This window comes from Numenius arquata, chromosome 11 (genome assembly GCF_964106895.1).
Source record: "Numenius arquata chromosome 11, bNumArq3.hap1.1, whole genome shotgun sequence".
Classification (NCBI taxonomy): domain Eukaryota; kingdom Metazoa; phylum Chordata; class Aves; order Charadriiformes; family Scolopacidae; genus Numenius; species Numenius arquata.
In genome coordinates this window covers 15,585,593-15,604,001 of record NC_133586.1, presented here as the reverse complement: position 1 = coordinate 15,604,001, position 18,409 = coordinate 15,585,593, and the positions used below count along the sequence as shown (strand labels likewise).

General features: G+C 39.9%; 1 protein-coding gene across 1 annotated transcript in view; it reads right to left on the bottom strand.

The window, feature by feature from the left end:
* MYZAP (myocardial zonula adherens protein) overlaps positions 1 to 12,544 on the bottom strand; it is a 49,182-nt gene extending 36,638 nt beyond the window's left edge. Inside the window, 3 exon segments of the mRNA XM_074156634.1 lie at positions 6,282 to 6,371; positions 12,391 to 12,496; positions 12,498 to 12,544. Of these exon segments, the coding sequence (XP_074012735.1) occupies positions 6,282 to 6,371; positions 12,391 to 12,496; positions 12,498 to 12,544 (243 nt within the window).
* Between the last annotated feature and the right edge of the window lie 5,865 nt (positions 12,545 to 18,409).

Here is an 18,409-nt window from a genome sequence, read left to right as displayed (position 1 = left end):
CTCCTCTTAGAGGAAGGGTTACAATCGGGTTACAATCAGAAAACCTTCCTCCATACAGGGTTGAGAGGTGGATAGGTTGCTTTGCTTGTTGACTACTTTCAATACACCTTTGCCTCTAAAGGAGGTCTTGCTGAATGGCTCAGGTTTCAAACTGTTCCACAGAAATGCATCACCAAGTATGCATCAAGTATACTTTCTGCCACTTTGTCTCCTCCCTCAAGCTACTTCCACCCATCTTTGTTTATTTTTCTCTCTTCACTGTTTTTTGCTTCTCTGCCGTGTCCTCTGTTCTTCCTGTCACGTCCTGTCTCTCCCATGTTTCCTCTTCCACAGATGCTGGATTTTCCACATCCCCAAGGACTACAGAATGTTTTTTAAGTCAAACACTTTTTGTTGTTTTGCTCTGTGTCCCATACATAATGACTCTCAGAACTCAGACGTTTTTCTGAGAAGGTCCTCGCCAGTCTCGACTCTGGTCTGCAGGGAGGCATCTCAGTGATGATAACAGAGTAACTAAATACATGCAAGTATTTAGGAGCAAGTAAATACTGTAGAGCTAACCAGAAAAGTGCTTGAAGATGGAAGGTTCCGTTAGATTAGTTAACCATTGTTGTTTAAGTTCAAAGTATCAGCCAGCTCTGGACTACAGGGAAGTTCTCGATCCCCACCTGCCTGTGCACCTCCTGCACTGGAACAAGCGCAGTTGTTGCCCCAAACTGTGCTCAAAATCCCTTCTAATGTGAGCCACTGATCTGAAATGGCAGACATATCTCAAGCAATTTGTGAATATTTCTTTGTACCTATAGTCAGTCCAAGGTAACAGCAAGAACCCATCGTCTTGGTGCATATGAATACTACAGCATTCCAGGAACGCGCTTTGTCTATGTTGCAGCAACAGTCATGTTGCACTTGGTGTGATCACACAGCACGTATTAAAGAAACACAGACCGTGTTTACTTAGTTAATAAATATTTAAAGCAGAAGCCTACACCCCAAGGTTGCAAAAGTCTTGATAATTGCCATGCATCCTGTTTATGTTTCTGTCCAAGGAAGTAGCACAAGTAGCATGAAAGAGGTAAAGCAGAGACACTATAAAAACAAACCCTAAATACGAGTTGTTAGCTGCTTTTTGTATCACCCATGGTTTTATTGGCATTATGTAAATAACACTGAGGAATGAGTTGCTTCCTAATCTATGCCTATCAGTTTTTGAAATGAAAGTCAGATACCCCCATACTTTATACTTCCTCCCTACCCCAAAATTTGGAGCAGAAGCCCAGAAGATGCATCTTATTTTGAGGAAAAAGGACATCTAATGTAATGATCAGCACAATTCTAGGGTTAGTATTCACATGGCCTTAAATTTGTGCTAAATCCTGACTTTCTGTTTACCTATACCACCTAAAATTTCTTCTAACCAGAACTATATCAGTTAAGTGAAGCTTTTTCTCTTCCTCAACTGCCACATTCCAGAGGTTTCTGAAACATCCAGTTATCTTTTGCTTGTTCACTAGTTATACAAAGAGCAAGAACACTCGCATTGTTACTTAGGTTACATATTTTCTGCTCAGTAAAATGACAAATTTATGATATTGAGCTCAACAAAGAAAGTTACTGTGATCTGAAAAAAGGTAGCTATCTTTTTATGTTTTTTCATATTCCTCTACAGCCTATGAAGCTCATGCTACATTTAGGGATGTTTCATGTATAAATAGTATTAAAATAGGGAAAATATGCCAAGACATAGACATGAGTGTTCTTAAATTCATGACGCTAAATAAGAAGCATCATTTAACACATTCCAACTTTTAAGCTCTTTAAGCTAAGAATTTAGGTGCCTATCTCAAAAATCAGAAGTAACAGGCATTATACAAAGTCATATCTAATCAATGAAATCTGTACACAAATCAGAACACCAATGTTTACACACTATGAAAATAAGATACAACAAATACAGCAGTAATGACAGAAGTCAGTGGAATTCTTTCTGTGTTTTTCATGTAGTGCTGTTTTTAATAGAAGTGTCAATTAGTACATATCAAAAATCAAGCAATCAGCGGTGGAGAGGCTGAGAAACAGTAACACCAGCCACCTGTAGCAGGTGAACCACATTTGTTATGACACAACTTCTGCTGCGCTGATGGGAGTGGGCTAGCAGGAGCAGATCAGCAGAGAAAATAGGCACTGTCCTAGATTCAAGGTGCACAACAGCCCCACATTCACTGCACTCATTCTTTGATCCAGGCCTGACACAAATTTCTGCTTGATTTTCTCCATCACATACGGGAGCAAATTCCCTTTCTGGTTTCTTGACAGCCTACTTTTTTGCTGGGAAAAAAAAAAAAAAATGTTTGCTATGCTTCTATATTCCTGCTTTTGCCTCTTGATTGCACTGCTTTAAAAACATTAATTTTTGAGGAGACAAAGAGTTGATTTATATATATAATTATATATAAAAACATATATTATATATTTATATATGATAAATTTATATAGAAATATATAATATATATTTTTAATATATATTTTAAAATATTTTGAGGATACATACAGCCAAAGTACCCATTAGAGTTTAAGACTGAACACTGCTCAAACTCTGCTGAAAGCCACAAAGACAGGAAAGTGACACAAATTTCTAGAGTATTATCTCATTTTCATTCTCTTGTCCACATGTGCAAATGAAAATCGTCTATACATATCTCCATATTGTGCCCTCAAACGCCTAGCCACAGCTTCAAATGACACTTCCAAATTTAGCCATGACAGTGAAGAAAGGGACTGAAGGATAAAAATAAGACCAATCCCAAAGAGGGACAAAACAATTGTCTGGTAGCCCTTTATTATGCAAGACAAGGCAGGCTTCAGGACATGCAGATTTTGCATACAATCTGACAAGCCCAGTATTCTTTTGTATTTCACGGTGAAGTAAACAGCCTCACATTGCCGTTAGCCACTGTCTCTCATTAACAGAAGTAATGGAACAAAATCAGGATGGTTTCAGATCCTCTCTGCCTAAAGTGCTAACAATTCAGAGATATTTAGCAGTAGGCTTTTAGCCTGTAAAACGCAAACAAACCAATCAATCAGCCTCTACTTGTGACTTCAGTTTTCATATGCTTCTTTCAAGGTATCATAGCCGAAATATGAATATAAAAATCCATCCTGACACACTGCAGCACAAGCTCACCCCCCCTTCAGTTTTTGAGATCCACTTCTGACTGTGTACCACCTGCCAGCCTTTCACAAAAGATGGGCAGAGGCCACCCTAATACAGTAATGCCTCCAGCAATTTTCTTGGAACAAAACTGCCCAGTTCCATCACTTTGTTTTAATCTCTTACACTGGTTCATTTTTATTTCATGGATGTATAACAATAAAAAAGACAATCTAGAAACAATGCACTGATACAGATTTAATGAAATACAGCATGCATTTTTTGCTAAACTTGGACCACAATGAAAAAGGCTAAGCCAACAGCTACACATATAAGAATCAGTTCTGATTTGACATCAAACTCCAAAACAAGTTATTGGGAGGACTGGTACTAGCCAGAGCTTCTGTGCAGTTCACTAGCTGATTTTGCAACTGAAACATCTCTTAATGGTACTGAGCCCCAGAAAGACACAGAAAAGTAACACATAGGCAGTAAGCCATCACTATGTCACACCAGGGCAGCTCAAAATCACCTCCTTCTAATGAAAGATTTGAAAGAGGAGATTACAACCAAATGTCACGCCACGGTGTATTTATAGTTTTCTGGCATTCCTTTTGACACAGCAAGGTCTCTACTCCCCTCCCGCAGCAGCAGGAGGCAGGGAAGGAAGTCTGTCTCCAGTACTTCTCCTGCCCCAACAAGAGAGCATCTGGCAGCCAAGCTCAGACTGCCTGATCTGCCTGGGTGCTCCAGCAGAAACTGTACAGTCCCACAGATTACCCCCCGCAGCTCATTTCTGTAAATCACACTAATTTATTTTAAATACCAAAAACATTTTCCATGTTCCCATTTTCTTAATACTCAGCATTTAAAGACAGCTCAGAACTCTAGATTCCAACAAGAGATCTGCTGTTAAATTAGAATCTTGGTGAAGCTGTATTTTTTGACCTTAAATTGTAAAGTGCAAGGCAGAAAACTGAGAAGTTCCCTAACTTCTCTTTATTATCCCTATTTCCAAGAAGAGGGCACAGTTCTCATAGGACTGTGTGAGGATTATTTAACATTTGTAAAACCTGTTATTCTCAAAGTGCTTTAAGCAATTTTATTGAGTCAGTTGAACATGGGTGGATCAGCAAGACACCTGATCACTGTTTTTTTTAAATTAAATTTTCCAGTAAGAGAAAAGTATCACAGCAGGTCTACTCAGGAATCCTGTGTGCACTGTACTGAATTAGTTACTGTGTAACTAATTCAAATACATAAGGCAATGCATTACGTAGACTATAAAAATCTACAGGTAATATATTACCATCTTGTTTTAGAGACATGATCCAAAAACCAGTTCACGATCAGTGATTTTTTTGTAGCTGCTTCTATACACTACAACCATACAATCCATAGGGCTATGGTACAATTACTCTGTGTTTTTTAATTGCTATGAAATTGACTAATTAGATCCCATCTAGCTCAGAAGGCTGTATGTATGCTTTCTTAAAGTCTTTAAATTGTGTAAAGTACTGAACTTTAGAAAACTACTTAGAACATACAAAAATTAAATTACATACCATTTTTTTGGTCTCAAGAAAAAGGACTCATCTCTTAAAAATCACTGTGCAATATACTGGAATGTAAAATGAGCCCAATAATGTATTTATTACCTTTCATATCCTCTCTTTAACATTCTCTGACATAAAGCCTATTTGCCTTTACTTGTATTATGGAGCAACTACAGTGCTCATTAAATACAAGGTCCCACAGAGAAAAAAAATTGGTAGCATAAGAAAGTCACTACAAATTGTCCAAGCCCTTGTCGTTCATACTTCTTTCTTATTATTACACTACCTAGCACAGTAAAGTGAGTAAGCCATGAGTCAATATCTATCCTCCTCAAAAACAAACTGACATTACTCTTCGGCCAGTCTGAGCGTTTCTGCAATCAGATGCAAACTGACAGGAGACTGACAGAGTAAGGGGTGGGGGAAGCTACTCTTAAGTGTGACAACTAAACACCTCTGTACAAAACTAATTATTACTATTTAACGGTTGCCCAAATTTAGTTTGCATTAAGGCCTCTTTAACCCATTCTGTAACTAAGATTTATAGATCCTCAAGGACCTATTACTCTGCCAAGGCAGTTTATGGAAAGCTGAGTGCATGCAAGATTCCAGCACAAGAAATAGCCAATAAGGAATCTTTATCTTGACCATTTTAGTTTGCATTTATTTTTATTGCTTTAAAATGTTTGTCTGAGTAATTTTACAGTTACTTTTGCTTCTGATTACCATTAAGAAATTATTTCAAATAAATTCTATTGTTGTTTTGCTTCCCATTGTCATATTGCTATTCACACATTGGGTCTGGTAAACTTAGCCAACTTCTTGTTTGATTTTGGTTTATCAAAGTGTAAATGTGGTGAAGTTGTGGAGCCTGTCCAGCTTCCCTTTTTAGTCTCCATCCTTCAGACAAATTAATCATCATCTATTGCTCTGAAACAGCTCTTAAAGAACACATTCTGCACCAAGGCAACTGTAAGATTTTTTCGTGTGTGTGCACGCTACTTGCTTCTACAAATCGCTGTTCTGAACCCTTCTACATACATGACTTTCAAATCACTTTCACTTCACAACAATCTTGAATTCTTTATTTTGTACTTCTTATTGGTACATCAGCCGTTACCAAAATTAGCCAACACACCAAAGTATCAAAGTCCCAGGCAAGCCAGCTCCCATACATGTTAAGGTTCAAATCTTGCCCACTGTTAAGCCTACATGAAACATAAAATCCCCTTCAAGTGAGGATCAAGGTCCCATTTAATCCAAGACCTTGCTCTTGATAGCAATTTTCTACTCTTTAATATATAAATATTAAATAATCAAGTCTTAAAGGTACCTCGGTCACAGATCATCTACAATCTCTGTGCTGTTCCTCTGCTCCCATCCTATTTTACATGCAGTTTTGCCATCCCCAACTCCTCAGCTCACAGCTCTCAGCTGACTTGCTCTGCTTCCACATGTTCTTCAGTCTTCCAAGATGACTGGGCTTTGGGCTCCCAAAACAACTACTGTCAGCTTCTGTGCATGACAACATTTACTCCTTGTTTATAGAGAATTTGATTCTTAAAACTTACGGTTTTCTTTCTTTCAATTTCCTTCACTCCCTGTTCAGGTTGTAAGCCTTCATCAGGTGGTACCGTTAAGCGTAACCTACAGACATTCATCTGAAAGAAGAACAAAGGTTTGGTTTTAGATTTAAGCATTAGAAAAATTATTTTAATAACTTGCTTTACAGAATGAACTGTACTAACATTCAAGTTTAAATTTACTATTTTCTACCTTCTGCCACATAGCTGACAAAAAGATTATTTTTTAAAGGTTGGAGGGGTTTTTACTGGCAAGAAATAATTCAAGGGCATCCCCATAATTACATATTTGAAGTAGCAAAAATCCGTTTCAATCAACAATATGCTTTTATGTACTCATAAATGACATTGAGAGCTGAGATAACAGAACAATGAACATAATTTTATAGTTTCTCAGTTTTGTTTGCAGATTTGGCATACTTTTAACCTTCAAAAGGGATTACTTAAAAACACAAAGCATATTTTGGAATGAATGCCTCTGTTCAGTATATATCCTAGTATTTGATCCAAGGATACCTCAGTACTGCAATTCTACCAGATGTGAATAGGAATATTATTGAAACCTGATACATACAAGTTGTTTGTTTAAGCTTCAAAATGCTTCAGAGAAAATTTAAGAGTTATTGTTTCCTATCTGATTTCAGAAAAGCAATTCTCTTGTTGAGGAAACAGGCCAATAGGGTTGATACTCTTTTATTCCCAATCGCAGTTCGCCTTGCTTTTGGCTGAGAGATCTTTGGTGTAGTGGTATTTTTAAAGCAACACATTTCATACAAAAATCTTGGTTAAAACTTTCAGTGTTAGTCACATTTGTGACACATTTTTGTGGAAAACAACTACATGTCCTAAACAAAGCAGAGCAAATGATGAAATGAGAAATTTGTCTGTCCAAATTTGAAGCTGCAGAATACCTTCCCATGAAATCCCAGCTGCCTGTTGACAACAGACAGGGCTCTTAAAGCTCGTCCTCAAAATGCTTAAAATATCTCTTTCACGATTACTGCAGGCCATCACCACTGTTCTTCTATAGCCTAGAATCTCACCTGATGTAGATCTCTCCAGTTTCTCCTAGCTACTTACCTCCAGTCATGCTGTGTACCTTCTCTATGAAATACACCTTTCCATCGCACTTGCTCAAGCTCACAGCTCATATCTTGGCCATTACAGCACTTCCTTTTGTCTTGAAAATGGCAATCATGTGCTGCTCACAGGCATTCAGAGCACAGCAGCAAGTCCTTTCCTTAGATCCCAAATTTTACCATTTTGTAATTCCTTTCTTCCAAGTGTCTCATATCAATTAAGCTAACTTGACTTCACTTTCAGGGCTCTTTACAACACAGCCTCCTCAGAGCACTGCTGTTCAGCATCAGGACAAGGACTCCCCTTTTTCCCGTTTCCAAACAACAGACCTTTTTCAACTTTTCAAACAAGCTTTAACTTTCTATTCTTCCCAAGCAAAAGCAATTGGAAGAACTATCTGCAATTATCTGCAGCAACTTCACTGTTTTTCTTCCAGCCTTTCTTTAAATCTGTTGAGACGAGAAATCAACAGTGTTCAGACTACTGGCATGCTGACAACATTATTTACACAGTGTTAATTTGTATTGCTTTCCATCTTCCTCTCTGTTTGGTCTTTTAGGTCTAGGCGGCCTTCTACCAATAAGGAACCGTGTCCCGAGACATAAAAAAAAATGTGTGAGCTGTGTCTATATTATAAAGAAGAAAAAAAAAAAGTCATCTATAGTAAGATCAAGGTGAAATATAACCTACTCTTTAGGCACAACTGTGGAGGCTACTTTTTGTGCAGTGGGCTCCTCACTATTAATTCATCATTCAGTTGTAGGCTAGAAAATCTAGAACAAGGAGCCACAGAGAAAGTGACATAAACCCCCCAAAACTTATTATAAAAGCAGGTTATGTTTTCATATTTGCTAAAGAATTCTGAAACAATGAAATGCATTTAAAAACTATGAATCCTTGCACATTGGCTTTTGACACTGATTGACTGCTATATTTGTTCTTCTGAGAACACCAGACTCGCCCTATACTGCAGAAGCTGCAGGTGATTCCTACTTACAAGTTAGTTATCTAGATATATTAATAATAAACTCCTCAACTTTGGAGCTCATTGCTTCATAAGGTAAATACTACCACTTTTTCTCACCTATTTAATTTCTATTTTCCCCTGCTCTTTTTCCCCCATTAGCTTAGCAGGGCTCTTTCCTCTTAAAACATTCTTGTTTACAAGAAGGGAAACAGTCTGGCATTCCTCCATGTAGGCAAACAAAGACGAGACCCATAAATAGGAAATAGAACTGAATTTGTGCTGTGCTATGCAGGAAGTGACAGACAAGGCCCACTTTTTCTTATAGTGATTTCAAATGAAGGAAAACCAGACTAAAAGGAATGAAAGGATTGTTAGGAGAAAAAAAAAAAAAAAACTCAAATAAATAGAAACAGGTAATGACTGGCAACTCAAAGTTATGAGAAATGGAGTTGTGTATGATTCTCTGAAGCTGGCAAATTCCTTGCCTGTTAGTCAGTAGGGGACTAATTATAGCCAACATACTTATAGATTCACAGTGCAGTGATTGTAAATAAGTAGTTATCTCTGTACCTGTATACCAGTTAGTGAATCATGACTCCCTGTCACATTACAGCAATTGACATGTTACAGGGTTACTATGAAGGAAATTACAGAAGCTGAGTACAGATGGCAGTCAAATTGTAACAACCAGGTTGGAAATATAAATTATATATTAAATATATAATTAATATAACAGTACACCAAAACACCACTGTATAACCAAAGGGCTGTTATCATTTAAACTTTTTTTCTTGCCCTTTTCTTTTCACCTTGCCTTCTCTATTACCCCCCTGAATAACATTTTTTCCCCCACGCTTCCTCAGGTCCACACTAGCTCCTTACTTTTAAAACACCTCAAATCAATATCATATTTTTGGCAGTATTTCTGACACAAAAAGTTTTAATGCTTTACTTTGCAGCCTGCAGCACACAAATGTCAAACAGAGGGTGGCACTGGCAATCATGTAAGTATTCCAGCCTTGAAGTCATGCCCAGTGAGGCTTGTACAGCAGCGGCAAGTACCACCCAATTCCTCCCTAGGACAAACTTATACAGGCTGTACTTTTGCTATTGTTTATAACAATAAGACTTCCTCAGCATCCCTGGGGAAACAGCAACAAACATATAGCCATTCACTCCTGCTCCTCCTGGGCCACAGATGATGCACTCTACCTTAGGACAGAACTACAGACCAATCTGTTGAAATTCAAAAACGCTACAGAGATTGGAAGGGGAAAACAACAAGCACCACTTTTTCCTCTAACCTCCAGAAGCAATTACGAATATTGTACCTATACTGGTCTTGCTATACAGTGCTTCCTGAAGAAATAACACAGTGTATCATTTGTCAGCAAGTTTACTTGACCAAATGAATGAGCAAGGCTCACATGGAAATCACAGCAAGCCTTCCTCCAAACAGCAAAACACTGCTGCAATGATGCCTTAAAATGGAAATGAAATTGTAACAGGAAGAGCCTCGACTCAGTGCCAAACAGTGGCAGAATAATGTACAACTGAGAATGAAGGAGTAATTAGCAGAAACAAACTGTGTTATGCAGAGAGAAAGCTGGGAGGAGAATGAAAGAGAACTCCCGTAGCAGGGAAGAGGCTGTGATTCAATTTCCTTCAACTGCTGACTGACGGTAAGAACAAGTGAAGAAAAACAGGGACAGACATGGCTTCCATCCTACCTTTATGCCATCGACATTGTAACTTTGTGAGCGTAACTTTTAGAAAGAAATACTGGGTAGAAGAACCACCAGATGTCAGGTTTTCTAGACTGTCCCCATGAGCAGTATTTCCAAAGTTCATCTGACATCATTTGTGAAACAAATACACAGACAGGAAAACAAAGACTGACAGGTTCAGCCCAGCAGCTGCCAGACAGCAAAAGTTTCTTGAGTGCAATGGAAATTAACAGGTGAAGACATGCTCTTTTATCAAATTTCTAAGAGGCCAGTGGGACAGCATAGACAAGAGCTACTACAATATGGCAGTTAAGAAAAAAGCCATTCTAGGTTAGTTAAAAGCGTTAAGAATTCATGGTCCAGATCCACAATCCACACTCATGTTTACCATCCATCCTACTCAAATCACTAGGGTGCAACTTAAAACAAATCCAGTTTGAGTACTGTTCTTCAGCCTCTACTTCCCCCCCTTCTAAAACACAAAGCATCCAGAAAGGCATTGATCAACCACTTACTTAAATAATTACAGAACTAGCATTAAAACAAAGAGCAATGTTTTTATAGAATAACCAGAGTTACTAGTACAGCAATAGAAAAATACAAGCTGTTCTACTAACAGCCAGTCCCGTTCTAAGATTCTTACAGTACCCCCACAGGGAACACGTGGTTCAATATTGACCTAACTTCAAACCAACTTTAGAGTCCACATCACCAGAACTTAATATTGTTGATCTTTCTAATGTCTGATAATAAAATGGTTTGGCAATAACACTTCTATTGAGTAACTATCTGCTAACCTACCAGCTCAATCGTCAAGATTCTCTCCCTTTGCCTAAGACCAATACCTAGTGTTAGTTTTAGACATTTGAAGGTGAAAGCAGAAATGAAGTCTGTGTTTAATTTCAGTCAGTCCTAAAAAGCAAAGAGGAAAATACTTTCTTTGGTCATTTATCTGTTGATTAGCCTGCTCCATTTATGGAATCTCTGCTATGAGATTCCCCACACAATTAAAGGGCACTTTTCCTGTGACCACAAGCGCAGAGGAATGCGACACATATCTTTCATTTATTCAGCAGTTACTCCATCTTCCTCCCCTCTTTTGACAACTCATGGTAAGGGAGTCATATTTCACTGAAAAAATGAACAGTAGCTTCCCAGTGGGTTTTATTTGCAAATTAGGTTTTCACCAGTTTCCTTAAGAGAACGCATCAAATAAAGTTCATTTTCTATCATCCCTGGGAAATATATTGTGGGGATGAAAATAAGAAAATTATCACTTAAACACAAATTCTCTTAGCTTTAACTTCTTTAAGAAATACTAAAACAGGAAAACTGAGTGGGAACACAGAAGACATATAGGGAACATAACTATGATTTCCAAATAATCTTAATTTTTCCATATACGTAAGCAATTTCATTTTTATGAAGGCCAGGGATTTTTTCTGCGGAAGAGCCTGACCTTCACGTTATAATGTAAAACATCACACATGATATTCTTCATTGTTTTAATTATGAACTCATTTTTTTGGAGTATCAAAACAACCACTAAGTAATTCAAGCAGCATCATAATCACACGACTGTATTTCTGTGTAAGGGCAAGCTTATCACTTATTTTGACTTATTTCTTCACACGTGGAATGGGCACTCACAACGATAGCAGTGTGGTTACAGCAGCAAAAAAGGGCTATTTAAAGCAGGGCAGTTGTTGAGACATTCCTGTCATAGCTGCCAGAGTTTTAATAACTTTTTAGAAGCGTTTCCCAACAGATTAGTATGTCATTATTATTAAGCTCATTTATGAAAATTTTAAAAATCCGTAAATCATATTTCTGTATTTGATTATTTAATTATAAAGATAAGCTACTATTACCATCTAAATCATTACGGTGAGCTTCCTCCTGACAGATAGAGCCTGGAGAGGCAAGTTCTCAGTTGTAAATATTAAGGCACATTTCAAGGGGACCCCTCAAGGCGGGTGAGAATCTCTAACACAAGCACACCTTCCTCGCAGGTTTCCAGAAGAGCAGCCAGGCACTAGCACTAAGAAAAGCCTCGCAGGACACCCCAAAAGCTCTTAATTTCCCAGCTCCTACTACGAACGCACAAAAAGATGTCCTCACACACCGCAAGCTTCACCTGAAAACACCGGAAAATAATAATAATAAAAAAAAAGCGCTCCTCAGGTAAACTATACGGAGGCGGGGGGGGGTGCGTGTCAAACCGCCGCTTCGCCCCACTCCACCGCCCGCAGGACCGACCTCCCTCCCGGCCATGTCGTGTGTGTCCGTCTCCCCCCCCCCAGCTCCGCGCTGCCCCGCGCACCTTCCGCCGGGAGCGGCCGTCGCCGCCGGCCGGTCTCCGGGGGGTGGTGGCGGTGAGGGTGAGCCCCGAGCTGTAGCGCAGCATCCCCACCCGGCCGGCCGCCGCTGACTGCGGTTGCCTTTGGCCGGCGGAACCGCTCCGCCCCCGCGCACATGGCCGCGGTGCTGCCCCAGCGCGGGGGGGAAGGGGGGCGGAACGGGGAGGGGGAAGCGGAGGCTCCGCTTCCCCCTCCCCGTTCCGCCCCCCCCCCGCCTCGCCCCGCGGAATTTGCGTGCCGGCGCTGGCTCTTTGGTCCAACAAGGAGGCGAGTGTGGTGGAGCTGGAGTTGGCTGGCCCGGGGCCAGACTGCAGGTGTGGAGTTCAGCATTTCCCATGTTTCAGGGAACACAACCTTCACCCACAGCCTCACGCGTCTTTGTCACCAGCAGTGCCTTCCTCGGGAATCAAAGGAGATGCTTTTCTTTGAAAGACAGTGCAGAACAAATATCCATAATAACATTTTTTTGACATAGATTATCCCCTGTCTATGTGTAACTACCTTGAACGAGGCCAGGTTGGATGGAGCTTTGAGCAACCTGGTCTAGTGGAAGGTGTCCCTGCCCAGGGCGGGGGGGGTTGGAACTTAGATGATCTTTAAGGTCCCTTCCAACCTAAACCATTCTATGATTCTAGGAAAACACAGTTATGGCTATGCAATGTCCTTGCCCGTTATGATGTTAACAATCATGCTGGTTCCCGATTTGGAAAATGCTGAAGAGAGGGAAGTAATTTGCATTGGAAAAAATGGGAACTGCACTGAACTACCAGTGCCTCACCCTCTGTGTACAATGCATCTATTCTCTTCTGCCTCTCAGTTCCCTGTCCCCAGGGCAAGACACTGAGCTATCGATATGACAAGGATCTGAGGAAAAGAGGAAGAAAGCACTGCCCAGGCCCAGAGGAATGAATGAAGGGTCTGCATTTAGTATTCAGCACCTTTTCTGCCATTCTCCCAGCTACTCTACTCTTCTGCGCCTGAGGAAGGTAATATAGCCTGCGGCAAATGAGATAGAACAACCACTTGTATTTGGATTTCTTTCAACTCAAGATTTGCTTCAAGTTACATGTTAAATTTTTTTGTGCAAAGCTGTGTTGTGCCTACAAACAATTGCATTTCCGTACGAATCATCCACTGTCACAACTCCTGGTTGTACTGCAGCTTTCAGAGTGGGTTTGCAGGTGGAGAATAGGGTTATCTTCAACAACATGAACGTGTTTGACAAGTATGTCGCCTACCCACTAGGCTCCCTTAGCAGTGGTCATTACTCCTTCCTGGTCATCCTGGTGGGCAGAAATGTCTCAATTTAAGCTCTGGTATGCAGCCAGCTGGTGGCTTTTGTGGTTTCAGCTGGGAAGGAGTTCATATACCTGTGAGATTCTCCTGGTTAGTGAGAAGTTGTGCCTTCTGGACTTCATTCTCCTCTGGGAAAAGGTGTGTATGCAGGGCTGTCTAGTCACTGGAAGGCACAAACAGAACTGCTTTTCTAAGAACAGGCACAGAGACTAAACTTGTGCCACACTATGGGAAAGGACCTCCCTTCCCATACACCACAGCATGAGAGAGTAAGGCATGATAGTCGAATCCCTGGGAGAATTTCCAAGGTCTGCAGCAACTTTGGTAATTTTGATGGAAATCTTATTTGTTTAGATGAGGAAAATATTTATCCATGGATAATACAAAGAGAATGTAAGTATACCTTTCTTAGTTTTTTCTACGTTACTAGCAGCTCTCCCCACTTCCTGGAAAATAGCAGCAGGACATGTCTACCTGATTTACCAGTATCTGTTTAAACAGGAGCATCTTCTACTCTCTTTTAAAATCCTCTAAGAAAGAATAAGCTGCGTGCATGCCTAGCAGTCTAATTTTTTGGGATACTCTATGAATCACGTCCTTCCCTTCCCCCCAGTCAGCAAGCTGCACAAGTGTAGTGAGGGGTCTAATTTGTTTTCTGCCTTGCTTTTTGGCCGTGAACTCACCTGCAGTCTCTTCAGTCCTTGTGGTCCCATCTGCGTAGTAAAAATACCTTCTAATCTCTAATCTCTGCCAAGGCTGAGATGAACATGTAGATGGGAGACCCCAAAAAAACCCCCAAACCAAAAAATACCTCTCTATCCATGAAAGCAACATTTGGAATAACTTCTTCTCCATCCCCAAAGCTTTGATACACAACAGGGATTACAGAGCCACCTACCAGTATTGAGTGAATACCTGGTATTCCCAGGCTGGAAAAAGGAAGTTCAAGAGAAGATACGGCAGCAATATGAGACATACACAGAAAGGCTTCAAAGAAGCTCAAAGTCATAGAATTATTTTTGGATGCAGAAAGGAAGATTTGGGATCTTCAGCTTGGACAAAAGAAAGTGGTGGGAAATGGGCAACAAAGGTGTAGAAGATCATGACCGGTATGTAGAAGTGAATGGAGAATGGCTATTAATTATTTCCTACCCTTGGGAACAACGGATTTGAAGTAAACCAGGCACCACATTTATGTGCAAAATTGAATTATGGCAGAGGATACTCTGATTATGAAAAGTATAAATGCTCTCAAAAAGCAGATGGATAAACTCATAGAAGACCGGCTATAAAACATGAAGATATGTCTACAACTACTTACTCAGGAGGTCCTTGAATTGTGGGTTTGCTTTCTTGATAGCTCTCCTGTGACAGGACCTCTGACCACTATCTTTTCAGCCTCGACATGACAGACTGCCTACCAATAGTGATAAAAGTGACGGGCTTCTAGCAAGCAACAGTTCTTCTCTGCTCTGAAAGGACCTCTCATGCCCAGCATGTCCTTGCCAAGGGCAAGCTCTGCATGTATTTCTGTCTGCAGCTCGTTATTCCACATTTGCCATTCTCTCTCACCCCCAATGGAGACTTAAACCAACAAGTGATGATAATCCATAGAGTCACTCCCTCTTTCACTCCCTGAGAGATCAGGGAGAAGAGTCTGCTGGGTTTCAGCTTGTCCCTGTTTGCCAGGACCTGTCACCTTACCTCCCTGGTTCTGATACAGTCTGAAGCAGATTTGCCACAGTTTACCGCTCCTTTTACCCTGGAGCAGGGTCATAGTATGCTGCTGTGAGCATTTCATGCTGTCTGTGGTTTGCACATGGCACTAGTTTACAGAAAGAGGATGGGGGAATAGAAAGTAAGTCGCTACTTGGGAATTAGTTTGACTAAAACAACACTATTCTACTGATTTCTGCTGTTGGATAGACTACACAAAAGGTATACAGGTCATACAGACTGCTTATAGACAATATACAATGTGGTGGCAGAACATAATCTGAAGGGGACACAGAGCTTTCAGTTCAAAACCTGCCAGTGCTTTGTGAATGCAATGATCCAAAGGCACAGCAGATTAATTACAAGATAACATTACAGTATGAGTATCTGGAGTAATAGTTGTGAAAGAGCCCATATAATTACACAGAAACTACAAGAAATTTAGTCTAGGCACCTTGTTCATTTTTTTTTGCAGACTGCCTTGTTGCCCACCACCAGCATTACTGAAATCTTTTTTTCCCAGGAGGCCCAAAGATCATTATGCTGTGGGAAAAATGAGCCAGGATGTCACAGAATCAACAGGCCTTTACATGAAAAGCCCTTGGTCACAAGATGGGCAACAGAGCATACAATACATGGAGTAGGAAATAGGTCTGCCCTCACAGAATAACAGATAAAAGAAATTCTGCAGGAAAATTTCTGCCTAGTCTTACCTTAACAAATTGCCTAAATGTGGGCACAATAAAAGGCTGATTTTTTTCGTCAAAATCTCCTCTCCATCTTCAGGCTAACTGCTGACAGAGTCCAGAGGAAGAAGGAAAGTTCCAATAACACTTGATCAACTTGAATATTAATCCTGTGGGATTTGGGAATAATTGCAGAGTTACAAATTGAACAGAACTCACACCTGTGGTCATTAAGGTTATAAAGTCCCATTTATGTCGCTACAAAAATGAGATGTTATAATTAACTTCTAATAGCCTTCACTTTCCAGGGGGATTAAAATCTATTCTGCCTTCATCATCCCTAAGGCATGAAACCCATTTATAGCAGAGATTGTCAAATGGACAGGTGCACGTAAAATATTTCAGAACCAGACTCAGTAAGACCTGTGGGCTTCATCACCTATTTTTCCTCAGAGCTGTTTCTTTTTAGTGCTAGCTTTCACCCTTGTATGCTACAGACACACACTTAGCTCAGCACCATGTAACTCTCAAGCTCTCCTTTTTGGGCATCACAGCATGAAAATTTTAGCCTGCTAATGGTCATAACACAGTTTGTTAGTGGACATATACCAGAAACTGAGCCCCCAGATTCCATAGTCATAGGTCCCCTTATATGCAATATACAAACTAATATATAATATCATACAGTTCTTGTCTTGAGCAATATTTCTTCTTTCACTGGCAAACAGACCTTTGCTGCATTTGGAGCTACTGTGGTTTATAGTTGCCCTTTCAAAGCAACATAACACATACAGCTTTCTGAATGTCCAGCTTGTTAGCTACAAGCATCATATCCTTCTCAAACCGATTGATATAAATGTTTGCTGTCACTCAACACTCTTGGTACATGGCTAATACAGGATTACTACAGAAACTCAGAGCCTCCCCTGCTGATCTCACATATACAAACTTATAATTAGAAATTCCCATACCAGGAGTTTGAAATACAGAATATGCCCTTATACCCACTTTATGTGATTATTTCAGTGTTATTTATGTGATTATTATTTCAGTTGTGGTTGAATAAAAAAAGAAGTTCCTGGAGTTACCTGCAATAACAGTTTGATTCCAACTTTACTGATAATGTAAAGTCACAGACTATAATTGCAATAAATGTTTCTTTTAGTGTCTTCTTTTTTAATTGTTGTCCTACTTCCTACTTAAAGTGCATCTTCCTGTTGAGGTTCTCAAAGTACTTTTTAACTACATATCAATAAAGTCACAAAATGCTAGATAGCTCAATAAATAATACAATGCAATGTGCACTGCCATTTCCTCCGGAAGAGACAGAAAGGACAAAAGAGAATGGGTTCACCACGCAAAGCCATATCTGGGCAATAATGTAGAGCAAGTTCATCGAAGCCAATCAGGTAATGATAATAGTAACAGGATTCTGCCATGTACCCTTATGCATATATACGTACGTCAGCGTATTTCACACAGTTTGTGCACTTAGCAGTTAGACAAAATGAGGATTACACCTGGTAGCTATGACTTGCAGACCTAGACTGTTAAAAAGCAATTCATAGTGAAATAAAAATGATGCTAAGATTTTAAAGAAGGCTGCAAAGCTTTTTGAGGAAAAAGTGATATTTTTAGCTTCATTTGCAACGGCTTTTGATTGAGCATGTCTATAAGTCATAATATTCACACAGCTATAGTCACAGCTTTTATTTTATTAAATAAAAAAGCTTGGACTTTACCAAAGTCAATGGAGAGTTATGAAATATATCAAGACAAATATTTATGATAAGTGAAACTGTCCTATATGTGGCCACATATGAATTGAAAAAATAGCACTGTCATTTTTCAGTCACAAATTCTTAGGGATTTAGATGGCATCACTTCAGATTTTGCTGAAGCATATAGGGCATCAATCCAGTTCTGATTCAGCAGAAAAAGTACCACCCCTTGATTCATCTTCACCATTTCATCTTTCATGTAGGTCTCCCACTCAGTTAACAACTGGGTCAGAGCCCATAGCAATGTGGCCCAAGACACACGTGCGACACTAGAAGCCTGTCACTCATTCTTCAGCAGTAGGTTTTGGTTTAGTCAGTCCGCGCAGGACTGTTCAGCATAAATGTCATGTAAAAATAATGCAGCACAGGAGCAGCAGCATTGTTCACCCACGGGTGTGACCTGCCAGGTCACGTAATTGAACTGGTTAAGGTAGGTAGGAGAGTAGAAAACAGGCACACCCCACCATTAGCACCAGTTATATTGTTAGGCAGCTGCATTTAAA